This window comes from Pteronotus mesoamericanus, unplaced genomic scaffold, assembly GCF_021234165.1.
Source record: "Pteronotus mesoamericanus isolate MK-2021 breed Mesoamerican mustached bat unplaced genomic scaffold, CSHL_Meso_final scaffold_36, whole genome shotgun sequence".
Taxonomy (NCBI): Eukaryota; Metazoa; Chordata; class Mammalia; order Chiroptera; family Mormoopidae; genus Pteronotus; species Pteronotus mesoamericanus.
In genome coordinates, this window is record NW_026555313.1 from 16,164,293 (window position 1) to 16,183,295 (window position 19,003).

At 47.4% G+C, this 19,003-nt stretch overlaps 2 protein-coding genes across 6 annotated transcripts in view; one reads left to right on the forward strand and one right to left on the reverse strand.

Moving 5' to 3' along the window:
• Positions 1-6,704, forward strand: part of SIK2 (salt inducible kinase 2) — a 133,381-nt gene extending 126,677 nt beyond the window's left edge. For both annotated transcript variants that reach the window (XM_054592488.1, XM_054592489.1), the window contains exon 15: positions 217-6,704. In XM_054592488.1, the coding sequence (XP_054448463.1) occupies positions 217-835 (619 nt within the window). In that variant the 3' untranslated portion in view covers positions 836-6,704. The remainder of the gene's footprint in view (positions 1-216) is intronic.
• Positions 3,611-19,003, reverse strand: part of PPP2R1B (protein phosphatase 2 scaffold subunit Abeta) — a 38,670-nt gene continuing 23,277 nt past the window's right edge. For 2 of the 4 annotated variants that reach the window (XM_054592491.1, XM_054592490.1), the window contains exons 14-15: positions 18,224-18,315; positions 15,162-17,821 (exon numbers count right to left, since the gene is read on the reverse strand). In XM_054592491.1, coding sequence (XP_054448466.1) covers positions 17,805-17,821; positions 18,224-18,315 — 109 coding nt within the window. In that variant the 3' untranslated portion in view covers positions 15,162-17,804. Of the gene's footprint in view, positions 3,704-4,632; positions 4,783-13,847; positions 13,970-15,161; positions 17,822-18,223; positions 18,316-19,003 lie in introns of those variants that run through there. The other 2 variants (XM_054592492.1, XM_054592493.1) reach the window with 2 other exon arrangements.

Sequence of the window (19,003 nt, forward strand, 5' to 3'; positions counted from 1 at the left end):
AGAAAATGAGTTAGTAGTGTTCACACTCGCACTGAGGGACCAGTCAGAACTGGGAGACAAAACATAAGATGAGGTTTAAGAAAGCCGACAGGATTTGTTCCTCCGCCCTCTTTTTTTTTTGCCACAGAATGAGAAGCAGGTGACTGATGCTGGCTTTACATTAAAATTGCCATCACTGAAGATTTAAAATTCTCTCTTTTGGTTTTGCCAATGTAGACTCCAACAGAAGCGACTCTTCCTCCAGAAACAGTCTCAGCTGCAGGCCTATTTTAATCAGATGCAGATAGCTGAGAGCTCGTACCCACAGCCGAGTCAGCAGCTACCCCTTGCCCACCAGGAGACGCCATCGCCATCACAGCAGCCCCCACCATTCAGCCTGGCCCAGCCGCTGAGCCCCGTCCTGGAGCCTGCTTCTGAGCAAATGCAGTACAGCCCCTTCCTCAGCCAGTACCAGGAGATGCAGCTGCAGCCCCTGCCCTCCTCACAAGGCCCTCAGGCACACCTGCAGCAGCAGCCGCCGCCACCGCCTCCTCCACCGCCTCCTCCACCTCAACAGTCGGGAGCTGCCCCAGCGCCTTTGCAGTTCTCCTATCAGACTTGTGAGCTGCCAGGCACCATCTCCCCTGAGCCAGACTATCCCGCTCCCTGTCAGTACCCTGTGGACGGAGCCCAGCAGAGTGGAGCAGCAGCACCAGACTGTCCCAGGAGCTCAGGACTGCAGGAGGCGCCCTCCAGCTACGACCCCCTAGCCCTCTCTGAGTTCCCCGGACTCTTTGATTGTGAAATGCTGGAGGCCGTGGACCCACAGCACAGTGGCTATGTCCTGGTGAATTAACCTCAGCACAGAAGTGAGGCAGGTCAAGTGTAGGAAGAATGTGTGTTTTTATTTTTATTCCAGCCTTTTACATTTAAAGCTTATTTTCCTGCCCTCTCCCTAGGGGGAAAAATCAAGTTGCCCAACTGGAATCAGAGGGCCTGGCCAGGTTAGTGTTGCTTCTTCCTGGCTCTGACCCCCCCCCCGCCCCCCGCCCCCGTAGTTTTCTGTGGCAAGTGCTGCAACATAGTTGTAGGCTGAAGCTCATGCCCTTAGGTCAAGTGGAGCAAGCTCTCGCGGAAGACACTGACAAGTGTTTTTGTAAGAAGACATCCAGACCTAGGTTTTATCCAGAACGACACCAATTATCGAGGAAAACCTTGGTGAATGCAGGAAAACTGCGTGCCATTATATGTGGGGAAAAAGAGGCAATATTTTTCACTGAAGCCAAGGAACATGTTGCTTAAAGGCAAGTCAAGGATATGTAATGAAATTTGATGCACAGGAAGTAAAGTTGTACTTTGTCATTGAAGCGAAAGTTCTAAGCTGCTGATGCAAGTTGTCCCCAGGACCATCACAAAGCAGTGGAGTGTGAGCTTTGTTTCAAGGGCCACTAAACACCCGCTGGTACTAACCCCCAAGACGAGCGGCCCTCTCCACGGGGCAGCAGGCAGCACGCCTCTTTAGAAGGTACCCTGGGTCACAGAATCGGTGTGCTGGGCTCCAAAGATGTTGCCTGTAGAACCAACAGGAGACCCACCCCCCACCTACGTAGTGGAGACGGGGCGGGGGGGTGGGGGGGCGGGCGACGAGAAACGAGAAACCATCACGAGTACCAGCCCTGGGCCAGGGGAAGGCGGGCTTTTCCTACAAAATCTGATGTGGAGACTTCCGGTTCGGGGCAGGGGGTCATTAGAGGGCCTAGCGGCTCTTTTAAAGTGTAAAACCTACTTTGACTTCACACTATATGATGCTAGTAGTTTATTGAGCTTTGTATATTTGGACAGTTTCATATAGGGCTTAGAAATTTTAAGAACAAGAAAAATGAACTTTTATCTCCCATGTGAAGTGGTAGTGCTGTGCCTTTTCCCCCCAGATCACGCTTTAATTATTTCTTTTCTGTAGAAACCAACAGTTTTCCATTTATGTCAATGCTAAATCCAAAGTCACTTCAGAGTTTGTTTTCCACCATGTGGGAATTGCATTCTTAATTTCCTTAAAGTTTTGACTTGTAATTAAATGTTCAAGTATTACAGCAATATTCAAAAACCACAGATGTGTTAACCACTTAAGCAAATCATCTGCCAAACTCATTATATTACTAGTAAAACTTAATCATTAATTCATTCATCAAAGTACGTAAAAAATAGATGCTACAGCAAGTTAACTGTGTACCTAGAAGTAAGGAGTAATCTGTCATTTGGACAACAACATACAAAGTGTTACAAATTCAGTATTATTTACAAAGACTATCATTTCTGTCCTTAAGAATGGCTTGTCCTATCAGCAGATGAATGCATTAAGCACAAGCATCTTCCTTAAAGCACAAAGCAGAGACAGATACTACATTGATGCTGCATCTAGGAACACCTTTAAGTTGCCTTTCCTCTTTGTAGTAAGTGTCCAGGCAGGTGAGAAGCGTGGACGGTTTCGGGAGGTCTGCTCTGCCCCCCAGCCCAGGCTCTGCCAGCATTGGTGCCTTGAGCAGCCCTTCTTGTTCCTGGCTCCACTGGGCGCCGGAACGCTTCGTGGGGGCCCCCTGTGTGGGGCTGGGTACTGGGGGTTAGCCAGAAAGGGTGCTGGGGAGGACTGTGGCTTTTGTGAGTTAAGAACACACAGTGGCAATCCAAGAATAAATTGTGTTCCTTCTATGGATTGTTTATTCCTCCTCATGCTTAAGACTGATGATTTCGTGAAATAGATATTTCATTTAAGAGATCCTTCCATTAAGATCTCTCCTCTGTTTTAAGTCTTTGCAAAATATGCCAGTTCTAAAATGGCTTGATTTGTTTAGACTGAAGGGTGTTTTTCCAAAATATACTATCTGAAGTGCTATAATATTTATGAAACTTAAATGCCTTCCATATTGAAAATGGGGGCTGCTCATTTCATAGTCACAGGAATGGCACAATTACTGATGGGCATTAACACCTGCCCCCAACAAGGCTGCATGCCTTTTAGCCCAGGAAGCCTCAGACCTATGGCAAGACGATGAGGCCGGCGGAGGGGCAGCAGAGAGGCTGCTGGGAGTCAAAAGGACCTGGAGGTAGACATGGGTTAGGGACAGACTAGAGGCACAGACGCTCACCTGGGGAATAGCGTGACCTGTCTGGCTGAACCTATGTCCTAAGTTCCTATTTGCCTTTCTCATTTCAAGCAGAAATCAATAAATTCCATAACCATGTGTATTTACTGAAATGTGAGCTGGTGAGAGGAGACTGATTCTGTTGGTCAGGTGCTGTTTTCCCAGCCCTGTCTGGTCATCTGCGTTGCTCTGTCCCCTAATTAGTGACCTGTATAAGCTTCCAAGCAGTTTTCACAAACACTAAAGTAACACTAAGAAGGCTTAATACCACTCTTTTTATGAGGCTACTTTGAAATGACTTTCCAGTCTGTTTCACATTAGCAGTGTGTACACTACTGTATAATAATCATTAGCTTTATTATCTTGTAAACCAGGATCCTCTGAAGAGACTTCAGTGAAATGAACATGAGGTAAAAATTTCATCATTCAGCAAAAAGTGCAATATGCGTGGTACTTTATTTTTTGTTTGTGCCCTTTTTTTAATCCAGGAGTTAGTCTCTGCTTCGGGAAAAATGCACTAGTTCTTCAATTTCCAGTTGGGCAAGTGTGTCTCTAGGATTTACATGCAACTGATATGCCGGTCCCTGTAAGGCAAAAGTAGAAAGGGGGTGGATGCCCCTTTTTCAAACTCCTGGTGAGCGAGACTGACCATCCCTAGCTGCCCCCCGGCTGCCACCTCTGCCCTCTTGCTCCCTTGGGAGCAGAGGAAGTGGCAAAAGGTCCACCAGCCCCCCTAAAACACCACTTCATGAGAAGCACCTGGGGCCCACAAAGGAGGACCAGAAAACGGGACTGGCTCTGATGTGAACAAAACCCCTTCCTTTCTGTATCAGACCACCTCCATGGAAAGAGAAAGGGTCCTTTTCTACATCAGAAATAAAGAGCTCCTAAGTGTTTAAACTGCGGGCCGAGTTGGTTAGGTGGGACTGGCAGGAGCCTGGGGTTGGGACTGAAGTCAGCTCTTAACCTCAGAGTTCCCCAGGGTCTCGGGGGGCTTGTGGGAGCATCACCGTCCAGCTGACTGAAGGCCTCTGCAGAAAGGACTCACCGTGACACCAGGCTCTCCCACTCTGTGGTTGGTACCCTAAGGGGGGCACTCTTAGGGAAAAGAATTCTGCCTAATTGCCAGGGTTGGGAAGAAGGGCGTCTCCTCAGGTGGAGTGACTGGAGAGCCAACCGGAAAGTAAAGATGGGAAAAGCAGCAGCCCCTCGCTGTAGTTGGTCAGGAGTCTAGTGCATGGCAACTAGAGCAGCCCGATCAGGTGCAGGCAGCTCAGACGTGAACATGATGAAATGAATGCCTTCCTCTGCGGGGTCCTCCGAACCCTAATCAAGCCCCTAAGCAAGTCCTTAAACATTGGATTCTGTGTTGGGAATCAGAATTCTCAGCTCTGGATTACACTGAAAAACCTACCGACATTTGTACTTCACGAGCTCCCTATTGCTCTTAAGAAAATTCACACTCCAGAAAACTTTCTCATATTCCTCCTCTAGAGACCATACACAGTGCCATTTAACCACACTGGCCCCGGGGCCCAGTTGGTAGCCCCGAGTGGGGCTGGCCTCCACTGTGTATGCGCCCTACGCCGCACCGCCTCTGCGGCCGCCTCGGAAGCCCCCTGAGCTGCTCGGTGTCTTTGTGCCTGGACATCAAAGGTAAAACCTGGAGAACAAGTAGTAAGTTGGAGTCATCGTATAGGCAGGGATATTTGATCGTTTCCTTCTGGAAATTTTGAAGGAGCTTATCTTCAGAGTGATGTAAGGGAGACAAGAGTAATATCATCTGCCTCTGTTTCTAAATTGGATCTCCCCCTAAATTTCTTTTTAATTTATGTATCCCTTCTGACAGGTTCAGGCATATGGTCCTCCCCGGCCCGTGGCCCTGGTTTCAGAGCCCTTCGTCTCAGCCTGCAGTTCCTGGGGGGCAGCAGGATGGACCAGGGCGGACCTTCTACCGCTCCTGTTGGCCCCAGAGTCCCTGGTCTAACAGTGCCCCTCGCGTACTTGTTTTATCATTTTTTTCCCCATTAAAGTAGCCTGGCTGATTGCAGGATTTATAGCCACCCTAGTTGTAGCACCATCTTAAGTCCACATCTCGTGTGGGCAGATTTCAACACATTTCACAGAACTGGGCACACACAATCCCACAGATTGAGAAATAGGCAGCAACACTGCCTGTGGACTTAGCTAGTGATATCTCTGAGGGTTCCTGCCCAAATGCTCAGCTTGCCTGTCCCAAAGGAGCAACTGCTTATATTTGTACATTAATTTACCAAGCACTTTCACAATCTCTTCTAATCCTCACAGTTCTCCGAAATTATTGGGGCAGATACAGTCCACATTTTTCATAGCTGAGGAAACCATGACTCTTGGAAGTTTGTGTGACTTGTCCGAGGGCACAGAGCTGGTGCGGGGAGGAACCAGGACAAGCTCTGGCTTCTCGCTGTATGGCTTCTTGCTGTATGTCCTTTCCCGTCATCAGTAGCAGATCTCTTAATGAGCAAACAGCTGTATATACAATGCCCCATCTTGGTTAAGCACTAGGTGAATGTGGCACCGTCCCCTCAACCTTATCCTTGACAGCTGCCTCCAGGTGACAAAGGCAGCTGTCCAGGTGGCTCCCCCATGAACAAGGCGGAGGGAGAGAGAGCCCCGCAGACCACCATCCATCCAGTGTCCAGTCAATTACAGAAGTTTAGGTTCACATTATAAAGTGTCTAGTTTTTCCAAGTTATACAATATAGCAATTTCCTACAGAAATAGATGCTAGAGAGACACCCTCTTCCTCCACCTCCAAGGGGTGAGATTCTCAGCTCACCACTGCAGGCAGACAGACTCAACCACAAGAAAGAGGGCGCTCCTCGGAGGAGAGTCCAAGCTCAGCCTGGTCCTCAGGAGGGGTGTAATGTTTTGCATTTAAGGCCCATCAGGTAAAAGTACAGAGTAGACATGTTTATGGTTAAAAAAGAAACAAAACTTTGATACTCTGTCTTTTCAGAGGCAGAGTGGGTAGGTAGAGGGAGCTTTAAAAATGGGATTACAACATCCTGGAAAAGTGATGACCCCAGATTGTATCATCGTTACAAGTATAGAAAACTTGGCACTGGCTAGGTGATGCCCATCCATTCAAATATGCTCAGTCAAGGAAATTCAAGTGGTGATACCGTCCCACTACTGATAGTAAAAGAAATCTGCATCCACCGAAATCTCTGAAGGGAAAAAAAGCAGACAGAAAAGGTTTGCTTCCCTCTTCGGACTGCAATTTAAGAAATAAAAGTGATACAGAGATATTTGCACTTTGTAGAAAGGGCAAGATGATTTGCTTATTTCTGAAGGGAGAATGGTGGTTTCTACTGGATGTTTGGTCTGAAAAAGAGTTACTTTTCAAGAAGTTAATCTAATTGTAGTTATTTTTTCTGTGTGCTTTTTTTTTTAATAACTAAGGAATAAATGGTGAGTTCAATAGCTTTGGTATTTTAAGTGCAAATCATAATAGTTCCAATGTGAAAAAATCAAAATGTAATCTGTCACTCAATGTTAGAAAATAGCCTAAAATGCAGTTTAATAAATGATCTTTGTATCAAACATTACTTTAAATGGGGCAATTTTCTGCAAGAAAAATATGCTGTTTTTACATTTCCAACACTCTTGAATTAAAATAAAAGCAACTTATTTTCTAAGAGCCTGGGTGATATGAATGTCAGGTGAATGAGACAGGCCTTTACCTCATCGGGCCTGGGGTGGGTTTTTTAAAAGCATGGTAGGTGGCCGTGTTCCCTGAGCTCTGGTGCTCGTGTTCAGGCTGCAGAAAAGGGCAGTGGATAATATGTTCTCATTGACGTCAGCAGGGTAAATAATACCTGGCTCTGAAATGGCCAAGCACACGTTAGCTGCTGCAGAACACGGATAGAAGCGCGGCTGACCGCAGCCCGGCCGCGGCTGGCGAGGCGGGGCGCTGCCTGGTGCCCCTGCACTGGCACAGGGAGCCTGGCCGGGGCCTCACCACAGTGGGGCTAGGGCGTATCGGGCTCCCCGAGGACAAGCCTGATGCAGGGCACGGGCTGAGAACGAGGAGCCAGCAAGACACTGCTACTCACAATGACAGATCTGTGGGGCCTGCAAAAGGCCTCAACTCAAGCATTCACTGCAGACCCCCACACGGACACGCACCTGCTGAGTGCCCTCAGGTGCTGGAAGAAACTATTTGCCAAGACATTCAAGGCCGCTCTATGGGACTTTCTCTAGAGGGACAGACTGTGAGTGAAAGCACAGTATTAAATCCTACTTTATGGCAGCAAATTCAATTCAGATTTGGTTTCACTCAAACCATTCCAGCTAAGCCCATGCTGTAGAACTGAGAGTCCCCACACAGGGATCCTCTTCTGGCTGCAGGGTGGGAGTTGGAGGAATGGAGAGGCAGGTAAGGGTAGGAAGCAAGCCAGAGCCTCTCCAGAGACCTGTTCTGGCCTAGCACCCTTACAGGCACTCAGCCTGGCCCCCAAAAGACTGGTGCCCCCGTTTGGTTATCCAAGAATTCAGTAACACTGAAATTCAATTACTTTTTTTTTTTTTTTTTTTTTAAGGAAAGCACTCAATTTCAGTAATGATGTTTTGCAAACTTTCCCCTTTCCCACCAAATTTCTCCATCATTTTTGTGTTGCCAAAAACAACCCCAGTGCCCAGGGTACAGGCAAAAATAACAGACCTGCCAGCAGACTAGCCAGGCCCCGAAGCAGCCAGCGAGGCCCCTGACCTCTTCCTTCCCTAGAGGCCGACCTCAGTTCTGTGGCCTTCCAGAGCCAACGGCTCAGCGCGGGGTGGGGCTGGGGGCTGCAGGACTAGAGCTGGCACCACCCACACTTGCGGAGGATGCCATGGGTGCAGTGACACTCCCCCGAGCCCACCTCTGTCACCCCGGCCAAGGCCCTGCCCAGGCGGGCAGTGACAGTGCCCCCAGCTTCTGTTGTCATCCATATGCTCCTTTCCACCCAATTCGTTCTTAAATGGAGGTTTCACAGATCCCTCTGATACACTCATGAAAGCTTTGGTTACTCTTCCCCAGAAACGTGCACACACAACTTTGGACAGATATTTTCAGGGGAGGAGGTGGTTCCTGCGCCCCTCGGGCCCATCCATGGACCCCAAGTTAAGGTGTTTCTAACCCCTGACTTAGTAGAACATTAGTGTCTCCAACTGCAACCCCTTGTGTTTTTCAGTTACTGATTCTTCGCAGGGCCCCTCCTGGCTGCATGTCCCGATCCTTTCCCTGGGACCCAGGAAAGGGAGGGAGGCCCTGGCTCTGCCTGCAGCCCCCGGACACCGTGGCAGGAAGTTCGGGGCTTTGTGCACTAAATCCTGGGTGCCACATGGCTACAAATAAATCACCTGCACAGGCCACAGCTGCTCTGCCCTTCTCATTTTAGCCCCAGCCTATGATGTCACTTTACAGAAATGACAAGGCTGAGCAGCTCTAAAGGGACAGGATATTGTGTATGGCTCCTACTTTGCGATGTCCCTTAGGAGACAGATGCGGGTCTTAAGTGAAATGAAGGTGTTGGGCCCTCACCTCAGACACTAGCCATCCATCACTGGCCTATCTGCCCCCACCCGGGATGAAGCTATGACAACAAATCACTGAGGCCAACCCCAGAAACCAGGTCAGGCAGAGCGGGGCGCGTGCTAAGTGCCTTCAGCCATTCAACTCCACTCACCCTGCTGTGATGTCCCCACCAGGTGTCAACACACCGCACAGCAGAATTTCTCTGGACCTGTTGTGCCCCTGGGAGTATTGATACTTCCGTTTGTCTAAGTTTCTAGGGGACTCTCCTAGGCATGACTGACTCAGCAAGAGCCTGAAGCCTGGGCAGAGTGGGCGCAGGGCTGAACCACCAGGCCAGGAGCCCAGACGGGGACAGGGAGGGAGGACTTGGCACCAAGGGAAGCAGACTCCCCCCACCTCACTCCCTGCTTCAGCTGAGTCCCCAAGGGCTGGCTGGGCCCAGAAGAAATGAGATGGTAGGGATTCAGTCTCTTGGGAGAACTGAGTCACTCTACCCACCAGGCAGGCTTTGAGAGGTGCTGACTCAATCTTTCTCCTAATACCCCGAAGAAAAGGAGGAAGAATGGGGCCAGAGAAGCCCAACAGGAGGCCTGGCTGAGGACTCTGACCCTCAGGAGTGAGTCCACTGCCATGTCAGGGCCACCAGCACAGCTGGGGAGTGGGACACAACTGAACTGAGGGAGAGCCCCCAAAGCCTTTCCCAGAAGCACAGCGTGCGGCGGACCAGAGTTCACAGCCTCGGCCAGCTCTTCAGTCTGGGACCCACTAGGACTGACCTCTGGTCACAGGGAAGCCTAACGTCTAGCAGGGTTCCTGTGCCAAAGCACTGAGAGCCCAAGGACAGGCAGGTTGGAGGGGCCCAGGAATGAAAGGGCGAGGCAAGGCGTGCCTGTCCGGGAACAAGGCTGAGAGAACAGGGCCTGGCCTTTCCCAGCCCACCTCCTGGAGTAGGCACCCCAGCCAGAAAGTCCCCCCCGGCAGGGTGGAGCCTACCCATTCTCTGCCAAGGACAGGCCAGGAGGCAGCAAAGAACCTCGGACTGAGTCCTCAGACCCTGGCACCTCTCCCAGCTCTGCCACTAACCTGGGCAAATCATTGCAAAAGTTCACTATCCCCGCTGGTACTGAGAAACACAGACTGGCTCACTTAACTCCTAGATTTACTATGAGGCTCAAATGCTGCCTGGCGTAATACTGCCTTCTAACAGGAAAGCACCCAGAAGGCTCCCAGCTTCCCTTGATGGCTTGCCATAGTATCTCACTTCTACCTGCCTTGCTTTCATGTAACCCTCACTGCCTCAACACTGGACACAGAAAATGGCTGCCTGGTGCGTGCAGAATCTCTTCACTTGTTCAAGAATGGCTGTCTTGCCCTGGCCGGTGTGGCTGTTGGTTGGGGCATCATCCCCTACATCAAAAGGACGGGGGTTCAATTCCTGGTCAGGGTACATACTTAGGTTGTGCATATGGGAGGCAATCAACGTTTCTCTCTCTCTCTCTCTTTCCCCTCTCTCTAAAGTCAATAAACACAGATTAAAAAAAAAAAAAAAAAAAAAAAGGAAAAAGGACTGGCTGTCCTTTTCCGAGTACCAGTTCCCAGTTAGGACCCAAGAACTTTGCCTAAGATTTTTTCATTTTCAGTGATGAGTCGTTGGCAGCAACAGCCATAGGTACCAAGAGCATCCGTGAGAAGCCATGTCCCACCTGGAAAGAGGCCTTTTTCATCCGTCTCCCCTTTTAGGCCATGTTTCTGGGTGCAGAAGGGTTAGAAGGTCTGGGGGTCTTTCTCTGCAGAGACCAATGCTTGGTCCCCAAGGCCCCACAGTGGAAAAGGTGCCAAAAGGCGGCTGGAACCTGAGGGCACTGCTCCAGCTGCCTGTGACTGGCCACCTGTCAGTCCTTAGTTTGCTTGGACTCAGGGCTCCTGTATAGTCTTTCTGGGTTCAAGAGAACTAATCCTCTAGCTTTGCCACAGCCAAGCGCCTCAGAATTGCCCTGGAGACCCTTGGGCAGCACCCAGGCCCCCTTCATCTGCTCTTTCAAGAGACAAGGACAGGACAAGCAGCCCCTCCTTCTCCTCCAGGAAGCTGGTTCCAAAAGAAGCCAAGATTCCTGAATGAAGAATGACCCCCACCTCAAGCTAGCAAGTGCTGGTGGGGAGGGGCAGGGAGAGACAGATGTCAGAAGGCAGAGGCCAGAGATCCTAGAGTCCCCAAAGACCCTCTGAGTTTAGGGAAATGAGGAAAACTGAAAAATCATGAGGACAAGGGTACAAAGAGCAAGGTGTGCAGAAGGAGAGGTCTCAGTGGAGACTCGGGGAGTGGGGCTGGGCTCTGGCCAGTGTCTGTGCAGCATGTACTGTCCGGACAGACGGAAGAGGAAGAGGAGGCTGGGTTCAGGAGTGGGAGCCCGCAACCAGTATTTATGGATGCTTCCCTCGATTTCAGTCTCACCCTGGCAGGGCAGCTCCATGGTTAGAGCACTGTCCCAACACACCAAGGTTGCAGGTCCCATCCCTGGTCAGGGCACATACAAGAAGCAACCAATGAATGCGTAAGTGGAACAAACTGATGGTTCTCTCTCTAAAATCAATGAAAACAAATTTTTTAATCATAACCTTCAGTCTCCAAAGTCTCCAAACCTGGGCTCAGCATGGAGACTGAATGTCCCTCACAGCTGCTCCTTCCTGCAATAACAAGACTGACATCACTGTTGTCAGGGAAATGGTGTTTTGATTAAAATCATGTGACAGCTACTTCGAGATTCAATAAACAAATCCTCTATTAACCCTCGCATAACAGAGGCCCTCCAGCAGCTGTGTCATCAGAGAGCAACCTGCAGGCTGTCCAGGACAGTCACACCTGGCTAGGAGGGGAGAGCACCCGTCCACAGCCAGGAAGGAGCAGCTGAGGTGCCCCAGAGTTGACAAGGGTATGCGAGGCGGACGCAGTGCATGCAATATCCAGAGCACCAACGGCTCCGCAGGAACCCAGGGCCAGTCTGGGAGGCACCAAGGAGGCACCTCTCACCAAGGGGAACTGGCTCCCGCCCCCTGGGGCCATTGGCTCTTGGACCAAGGAGCAGGCCCGAGCCCTGGGAGGTTGAATAGTTCCCGGAGAGGCCTGAGGCCAGCCAAGAACTAAGGACAGTTCCCCCGGGCTCTGGGCAGCCAGAGCTCACCCTGACCCCATTTGGGCAGTTGGGCCAGTTTGCTCTGGACCACCGACAGTGAGTGAGGGGTTAAGAACAATTTCTGGTTTGCAGTTGGATGACTTCCTGGATCACTCACTTGGCTGCTGGCCCCTGCAGGGCTCTGCCTGGCAACAGCCAATACCCTTCCCACCTCACCCTCAGGTCATTTTCCTCAAGTGAAACAAAGGCCGGGAAGGCGCCCTGTGTCACAAGGCTGGGGGGGGCGGTGCGGGGAGGGGAATGTTTTCTAGGTTAAATGAACTGCAGACTCGTAGGCCTAGCACTGCTGGGCTGTACTGCAGGAAGACCCCCAAGTAGACACAACAAGGTTGTGGGGAGGGTCTGGATATTGCACATGTTCACCAGCCCCTGAAGAATGGGGCTCATACTACCTATCGCCTAGAGTTGTTGTGATGATTAAGTGAGGTTTTGACAAATGCTTGACAAGGTGCCTGCACACAGCTGCTGAGGCTCGAGGCTCAAAAAAGGGCAGCTAATACTGTTTCCCCAGCTTGCAGCCATGATAGGGCCACCTGCAGACCTGAGCAAGTCTCCCATGGAGGGGTGGCCTCAACCATTCCCTACTCAGATCAGGGGCACACCACACGTTTAGTAGCATGGCCAGCTGACCCTGAATTTGTAGGAAAACTCGTTTCTTCCCAAGGAATTCTGTGGTTTAGACCTAAAAACACAACTATTACTCCTGCTCCTTCAGCCAAGGTGTCTTCTTTAAGGTCGAGTTCTGTGAAAGGGACTAAGGACTCGAAGGGCTGACCCTCTCAGGCATCTGTCAGGACCCAGGGGCTGGCTGGGGCTGTGAGCTCACCCCAGCACTTCCTCGGCAGGGAAGAGCCCAGAGCTGCCCAATTCAGACCCGCCTAGCATCCCCGGTCCTGGGACAATGGTGTGCAGCACAGCAGGAAAGGAACATTTTAAGATGAAAACTGGCCGCTCAGAGCCTGGACAATAGGAAGTTCTCATTGCTTCAGTTTACATGAAATGAAGGAAAAGCCTGCCCCGGCCAGGTAGCTCAGTTGGTCTCAGCATCGTCCTGATACACCAAGGTTGTAAGTTCAATCTCTAGTCAGGGCACATACAACAATCAGCCAATGAATGCACCAGTAAGTGGAACAACAAATTGATGTTCCTCTCTCCCTTCCTCTCTCTAATGAAGGAAGAGTCATGAAGGCAAACATTTTGACATTAAAATCTTCACCAAGCAAACTTGCAGTGTGAGTGCCAATTATCTTCCACGTGAACTGCGGTCTGAATCAGAACAAGGGAGCCAAGCCCCTCTTACTACTTTCTGAATGTATTTCTAAGTCTTAAATTGCTCTCCTAACGAACAGCCCCAGGACAAGTGGCACCATCGCTTAAACGTGAATTTTTGTACACCTTCTCCAGAGTGGCATCAAATGGGGCTTGTGAAACATTTGGACTATTACACAGCAAAATTGACAGGCATGGTTTTTTCCTTGAATGGAAATGACTACCTGAGAGGAACTGTACCAAGTAAGAACTGCCTCCCTCCTGTGAGGTGAGTGAGAATAATCCATCTCCATAAGCAGCCCTACCAAACCACCCCTCTGGCCTTCGTGAGCGGCTCTAAGGGGAAGGGGAGAGACCTCAAGCCACAGGAGGGACACAGCTCTGGAAAGTCACTCCATCCCAAATGGCAAGAAACAGGGCCCCAGGCTTTAAAATTGCAGGCTGGAAAAAAGTAGGTTTACAGCCGTGAGTATGCAGTTTATTCTTATATTCTTATTTATAATTATTGTATTATTTTCCATATGAACTGTAAACCTTTTGCCCCACCTTGTGCCTTCTCTTGGGCCTAAAAACTCCTCTCTCAAGGACAGAGTTAAAGGCACTGCTTCTCTGCCTGGCCTGCTGCAGCTCCAGGCCCTGCTGGCTGTCCTCTGCCCACACCCAAGCCCAGGAGGAGGACTCAGGACCAGGGGGGTCAGTGACACTTACCTTCCCAGTGTCCTCTCCAGGCCCTCTGGGTCTCAGGAAGTGGTTCTTGTCCGCCCCAGGGGCACTGGGCTCTTCGCTGCCCTTCACAGGAAAATCTAGTTTCCTCAGCCTTTGGGCCACCACTAGAGATAGACAGCAGCACTATAATTGTCCCTGACCAGGGCATGTCCCTCCTATGCCCACCTGTGCTTCCCTGCCAGGATGCCCGCAGGTGTTCCTCACTGCTGTGGGGAAGCACCGGGCCTCTGGGCAGAGAGTGCGGTTGACCCCAGGACCTTACCGAAGGTGCTTTTCCTCAAGAGCCACAGAAAGTGCCACTCCACCTGGTCTATGGTACCAGCTGAATGCCTCCCCACATCTTGGTCACCTACAGCCTACAGAACCCCCACCAGACACAAAAGACCTGGCTCCATTCAGGACTGATAGTATCAGATTAAAAGAACAACTCCAGAGAAAGGAATGACCTGGCTTTTCTGCCCAATGAGTAATAAGTTCTCTTCCTCCTACCAAAGATTTCCATCTCAACTACACATTATGCAATTTTCTGGACACAGCAGGCTCGTGGGGAAGAGAGAGACTGTTCTAGGTACAAAAACAGGATTGAAGACATATGAGTGAGCAGGAAAGAGAGGAGCAAGGAACTGGATAGGAACAGGAATAGGAGCAAGCCTATTCCAGTTCCTTGCTCCTCTCTCTTTAAAGAATTACGTAACAAGAGACCACAATTACTTCTCATCTGTTAAACGAGGGAAAGGAGGGAATGGGTTCTTCTCCCTCCAGTGTTATATCCACGTGGTGGAGAAATTAAGATGAGAGTATCAAAATGAAAAAAAAAGTGTCACAGGAATTTAAGTAAAAAGCAAAAGGGCAGGACAAGCACCCAATCTAACTTGGTGACCCGGCCCTGCCGTCTCCATGGGGGTGGCACCAATGTGGTTTCTATAAAGTACCGGACAGGCAACTCAGTGATCATACAGTGATCAACAAAGTCACAAGCAAGCATTGCCACCATTTAGCCATTTGACCAAGAATGACATTTTTCTTCCCCCAGAGGTCTATGCATTATCTTCAATGCTTGGATAGGACAGCTCAAAGGTTAGGCTGCTGTTTTGAGCTAGGACAAGTTGTCTGGCAAAGACCCCCAGGGCCATGCATCACAGTGATCAAGCTCTGGCATATCCATGAGCTGAGAGCCGATTATTACTTCAACAAGGCCTCATTAGAAACCATCCATTAACCTGTTTACTTTGATGAGACAGGGTGAACCTTCAGGTTCACTCCTCTTGGCAGCACACAGAAATAAGATCTGGTCACTCAAATCTGTGAGGAGCAAACCCCACACAAATTATGGAAAGAAAGAGACGTGAATTCCATTGTTGATGAGACATTTTTATTGACATAGGTTTGTATGTTTGTCTCTGTGTTCCTTTCCTAATCAACGCAACAACTGATTTGAACTGCCTCGGATGAGGATGTTTACAGCACCAATCCAGAGGAACTGTTGCCTGACACAGGGGGCTGGAGAAGGGGCACTCACATAACGCTTGTTTCTTAAGAGCAGTAAAATCCCCTCATTTTGTCAATAGGAGAATGAGATGTACTCTGGCACTTTTGATGACTTGTTCCACGAACGCAACATATCAGAGAGACTGTAGAAACTCACTGAACACATTTTTATTGAGCACCTATGTATACCAGACACTGATCCAGATGCTGGTGACAGAATACAAAAGAGACAAAAATCTCTGCCCTTACACAGCTCCTGGAGCTTACATTCCAGTGAAACCAAGATAACCATGGAGAAAATGACCAAGTTATGAGCAAAAAGACAACTCCTCTTAGCAGAAGCAAACGGAATTGCCTACTGTTTAAGTCATAAGGACACAATGAGGTCCCTAAGAAGTCATCTAAAAAGGCAGAGGGCCCTGCTGAGCTCCCTGATCCATGTCTGAAAAAGCAAAGGGCTCCCCTTAGCCACAGTCCTAGGGCACAAGGTCAATGGCACAGGGTTCACAGAGGGGGCACAGGGGCATTTAAAAGTCTATCCCCAAACCACTGGTTTCCAATCAAAGAGTAATGTAACAGTTGTACAAATGTGTTTCAAGACTCAAGACAACAGTCTCTGAAATATAAAATTCAATGAAGAGGAACATAACCTATAGGTGACAAAAAATGAAAAGAACCATAAGACTAAAATTAAAATGTTTACAGCATAATAGTTTAAGATATAAAATGAGAATATATAAAAAAAATTTTGCTTAGGAAAATATTTATTTCTTAGCCCCAAAAGTAATAAAATAGGAAGTTATTATAAAGTAATTTGATAATTTTAAATGCAGGCAACTTCTGATGTAAAATGTTCTGTTTTTCTACAGTAAGACAAACCTGAAAGTAATTTGCTCAAACTTAGCTTTATGTAATGGTTTAATGTACAAAGTTTTGTAGGTATCTTTTGGGACTTCAAAAAACAGAACAGGGCTCAGTGGGTTTAAAAGAGGTTATGAATAAAAGAATTCCAAAGCCAAAATGGAAACACGCAAACTACATAGCAAGAAGCACTGAGAGAAATAAGCTACAGTAAAACCTCATTAATTAAAATTCATTAGGGACAAGGTGAGTCTGAGTAAGTGACAACATAAATTTAAATGGAAAAATACTTAAATTCTCCATTAAATACAAATGTATATATTTTAGGAATAAAGATTTACTGAGTAACATCTAAAAAAAAGTGGCCTCATAAAAATCCTCATGAAAGCTATTTTAATAATGTAACTGAAAAGAGTGATTAATAATTAGAGTATCAACTGGTAAAAGGGTGCTTTTTAAAGAGAGCATAAAAATTGTTTAAGTAGTTCAGACCCAAGAGGCTTCCTTACATACTACTAATTTGCTCCAAGAAACCCTACCTTCGGCTTAACTCATCTTAGGTTCCAAGAGGAGATTAATGAGGTTTTACTGTAAAAGCAGAAAAACAAAGATTTCAAATGATATGATTCCAGCATCACCCATACCAAAAAAGTAGTAATGAAAACTCCAGTTTGGAAAGCCACGACTGCACAACGTGGCAAGGACTAGATGTTAACACAGCTGGAAGCAGAATGATGTTAAAAGCAGGAAATCCTCAGAGTATTATACCAGTGGTCCTTTTCGCATTAGAAATACAAAACTGCAGTCTTATAATGACACTAAAATTTAAGTTTCTTGGGGGCGGGGAGGGGAGAGTATTTTTGAATGCAGTCACAGTGGTATAAGCTGTGGAAATTCAGTCAGGTTTTAACATCACACATTAGCAGCAAGATACATCTGAACTCCATGTTTCTGAGTGACATGATTACAGTCAAAATCAAGGAAATAAAAAACAAACAAACGAAACATGAACTCTGAGCTTCACATTCTCCTTTCATGTAAGACCATCATTATCCAGGAAAACGTGGCTTTCATTACAGTTAAATCTTGGTGCGTCTCCCAAATAGAGGGTTTGTAAAATAAGTTATTCTAAACCATGTACACTTAACTTTGGAATGATGGAGAGACACACAGATATAAGTGAACACCACGAGAATCAGGCCGCTTCACGTCTGGGTCCCAACCCATCTGGGCTCGGTTAAGAACATTAAGTGGCCAGGGACTGATGAAACAGCGAGGATGCAGGAGCCCAGATGGTGCCGGATAATCACTTGGAGACAACCAAGAAATGACTGTACCGAGCATAAGGAGATGGTCACAAAGAAAACGAATGGTTTATAATTATTGCAACAAGGAAGACAAAGTAAAACCAATCCCATTTCATCTTTAGAAAGAATCAAGTCAATGAAATTTGGTTTCTTGTTAAGTTGTTGCCATTTGTTTGAATGAAGTCTTGAAGGTTTTCCACTTTTTTTCCACCCAGTTTAAAAACACATTGACTAGAAATCTGTGATAAGAGTTTAGTAAAGTCTTTTCCCCTCCTGTTGCTCATCATGCCAACGCAAGCACTGGAAAATTCCAAACAAAATCAAGTTAGTGGCACAGAAAGTTCATGAACCATCTATGTGACTATTAAGCACGACAACAATGATCCACAAACAGGAGACTATGAACTTCTCATTGTGGTTAATTTCTTTTCTCTGTCAGGCTAACCAAAAGTTAACCTTTAAAGTCTCATTAAAATCCAAATGAAAAACTATTCTTACAACTAAGAAATCACATTTCTGCCCAGCATAGACACAGAACTGAGAAAACAGCCTGTTCAATGGTGGGCCAAGAAGAGGGCACCAGCACTCCAGTAGCTCAGCACCCTCCCTGTCTCCCACATGCTTAACGCCTTGCCCGCTTAACATCACTCGCACCCTGTCAACCAAAGCAAAAGCTGCAAGGCAGAAAACAGAAGGGCATACCACTTATAGCTTCCTGTGCGAAGTATTTGACATCCATGTCTTCATCTTGGCCTAACTTCTGCAGTACTGGCTTAACTTCCTCCTGCAAAGCACTAAAATCCAACAGTATTATCTGTGAATGCCAGTCTTCTGGGTCAGAAAAATGCTCTACAGTATATATGCTCTAAGGAAATTTTTAAAGTTTAAAATATAAAATATTTTAAAACACCTGTAGGTTTGACAAGTACTAAAATAGTATCTGAAGTTCTCAGGAGAAATGAGATCTCAGATTCAGATGATGACCTACACATATATGAGTTTAAGTATAAAGGAGTGAACACCCTAAAGAAATCAGCTGATTGTTTTCTTTAAACACACCTACACCTAGGGTAAAGTAAAAAAAATGCTGATTCATTTTTAGATATTAGTCCCCACTACAAGGTAAAAATTCAAATCTACTTTTAAAATAAGAATAATATTCACTGACAGTTGTCAGAGGGAAAGGGATTGGGGGCTGGGTAAAAAAGGTAAAGGGATTAAGCAAAGAAAAAATGCACAGACACAGAAAAAAGAGAAAAATATTAAAATCTTACTCAGCATCTATAGATTCAACACAATTCCTATTAAAATACTAATGGCATATTTCACTGATCTAAAACAAATACTCCAAAAATTTATATGAAACCAAAAAAGACCTCAAATAGCCTCAGCAATCTTGAGAAAGAAGAATAAAGTTGGAGGGATCACAGTATCTGATATCAAACTAAACTACAGGACCACTGTAATCAAAACAGCCTGATA